The sequence below is a fragment of the Fulmarus glacialis genome, unplaced genomic scaffold (assembly GCF_000690835.1).
Source record: "Fulmarus glacialis isolate BGI_N327 unplaced genomic scaffold, ASM69083v1 scaffold2647, whole genome shotgun sequence".
NCBI classification, from domain to species: Eukaryota; Metazoa; Chordata; class Aves; order Procellariiformes; family Procellariidae; genus Fulmarus; species Fulmarus glacialis.
The window spans coordinates 2,023-3,054 of NW_009224887.1; the positions used below are offsets into that span (position 1 = coordinate 2,023).

At 59.2% G+C, this 1,032-nt stretch overlaps 1 protein-coding gene across 1 annotated transcript in view; it reads left to right on the forward strand.

Moving 5' to 3' along the window:
- Positions 1–996, forward strand: part of LOC104080030 (trypsin-1-like) — a gene marked incomplete at its 5' end in the record, with an annotated part of 1,841 nt that extends 845 nt beyond the window's left edge. Inside the window, one exon of the mRNA XM_009582282.1 lies at positions 844–996. Within this exon, the coding sequence (XP_009580577.1) occupies positions 844–996 (153 nt within the window). The remainder of the gene's footprint in view (positions 1–843) is intronic.
- Positions 997–1,032: the final 36 nt, after the last annotated feature.

A 1,032-nucleotide genomic window follows, 5' to 3' on the forward strand; every position in this document is an offset into this window, starting at 1 on the left:
ATGTCCCATCATCTTGTCCCCATGACCCATCATCTTATCCCCATCTCCCATCATCTTGTCCCCATGTCCCATCACCTTGTCCCCATGTCCCACAAGCACGTCCCCATGTCCTACAGCCTCATTCCCATGTCCCACCATCACTGGTCCCCCTCATCTCCTGGACTTTGAGATGTAGCTGTGTCCCCACATCCCATCACCGTGTCCCCATGTCCCATCACCGTGTCCCCACCTCCCATCACCGTGTCCCCATCTCCCATCATCTTATCCCCATGTCCCATCACCATGTCCCCATGCCCCATCACCTTGTCCCCACGTCCCATCACCTTGTCCCAATGTCCCATCATCTTGTCCCCATGACCCATCATCTTATCCCCATCTCCCATCATCTTGTCCCCATGTCCCATCACCTTGTCCCCATGTCCCATCACAGTGTCCCCGTGTCCCACAGCCACCTCCCTCTGGTCTCCCTTGTCCCTTGGGCTTTGAAATGTGGACACATCTGCATGTCCCATCCCTACGTACCCATCTGCCATGGTCATGTCCCTTTCGTCCCCCTGTCCCCTCGCCTTGGAGATGTGGTTCTGTCCCCACGTTCCACTGCCACCACCCATAACCACGTCCCTTTGGTCCCCGTGTCCCCCTGGCCTTCGAGGCATGACCATGTCCTCATGGACACATCCTCATGGCCCACCCCACCGGTTCCTGGCCACCTCGCTGTGCCTCGTCCCACATCTTGAGGTCCCAAGAGCAGCCATCCCCACCGGTGGTCACATGTGTCACCCCGTGGCCACCTCCACCCTGGTCTTGTGGCCGAGGTCCTGTCATGGTCCCTTTTTTTCCCAGGGTGACTCGGGGGGGCCCCTTATCTGCAACGGGGTCCTGCAAGGCATCGTCTCATGGGGTGACCACCCCTGCGGGCAGGCGGGGAAGCCAGGGGTCTACAGCAAGGTCTACAACTACCTGCCATGGATCCAGGAGACAATAGGGAAGGTCTGAGTCCTCCTCGTCCCACCACGGACCTGCTGACCCCAC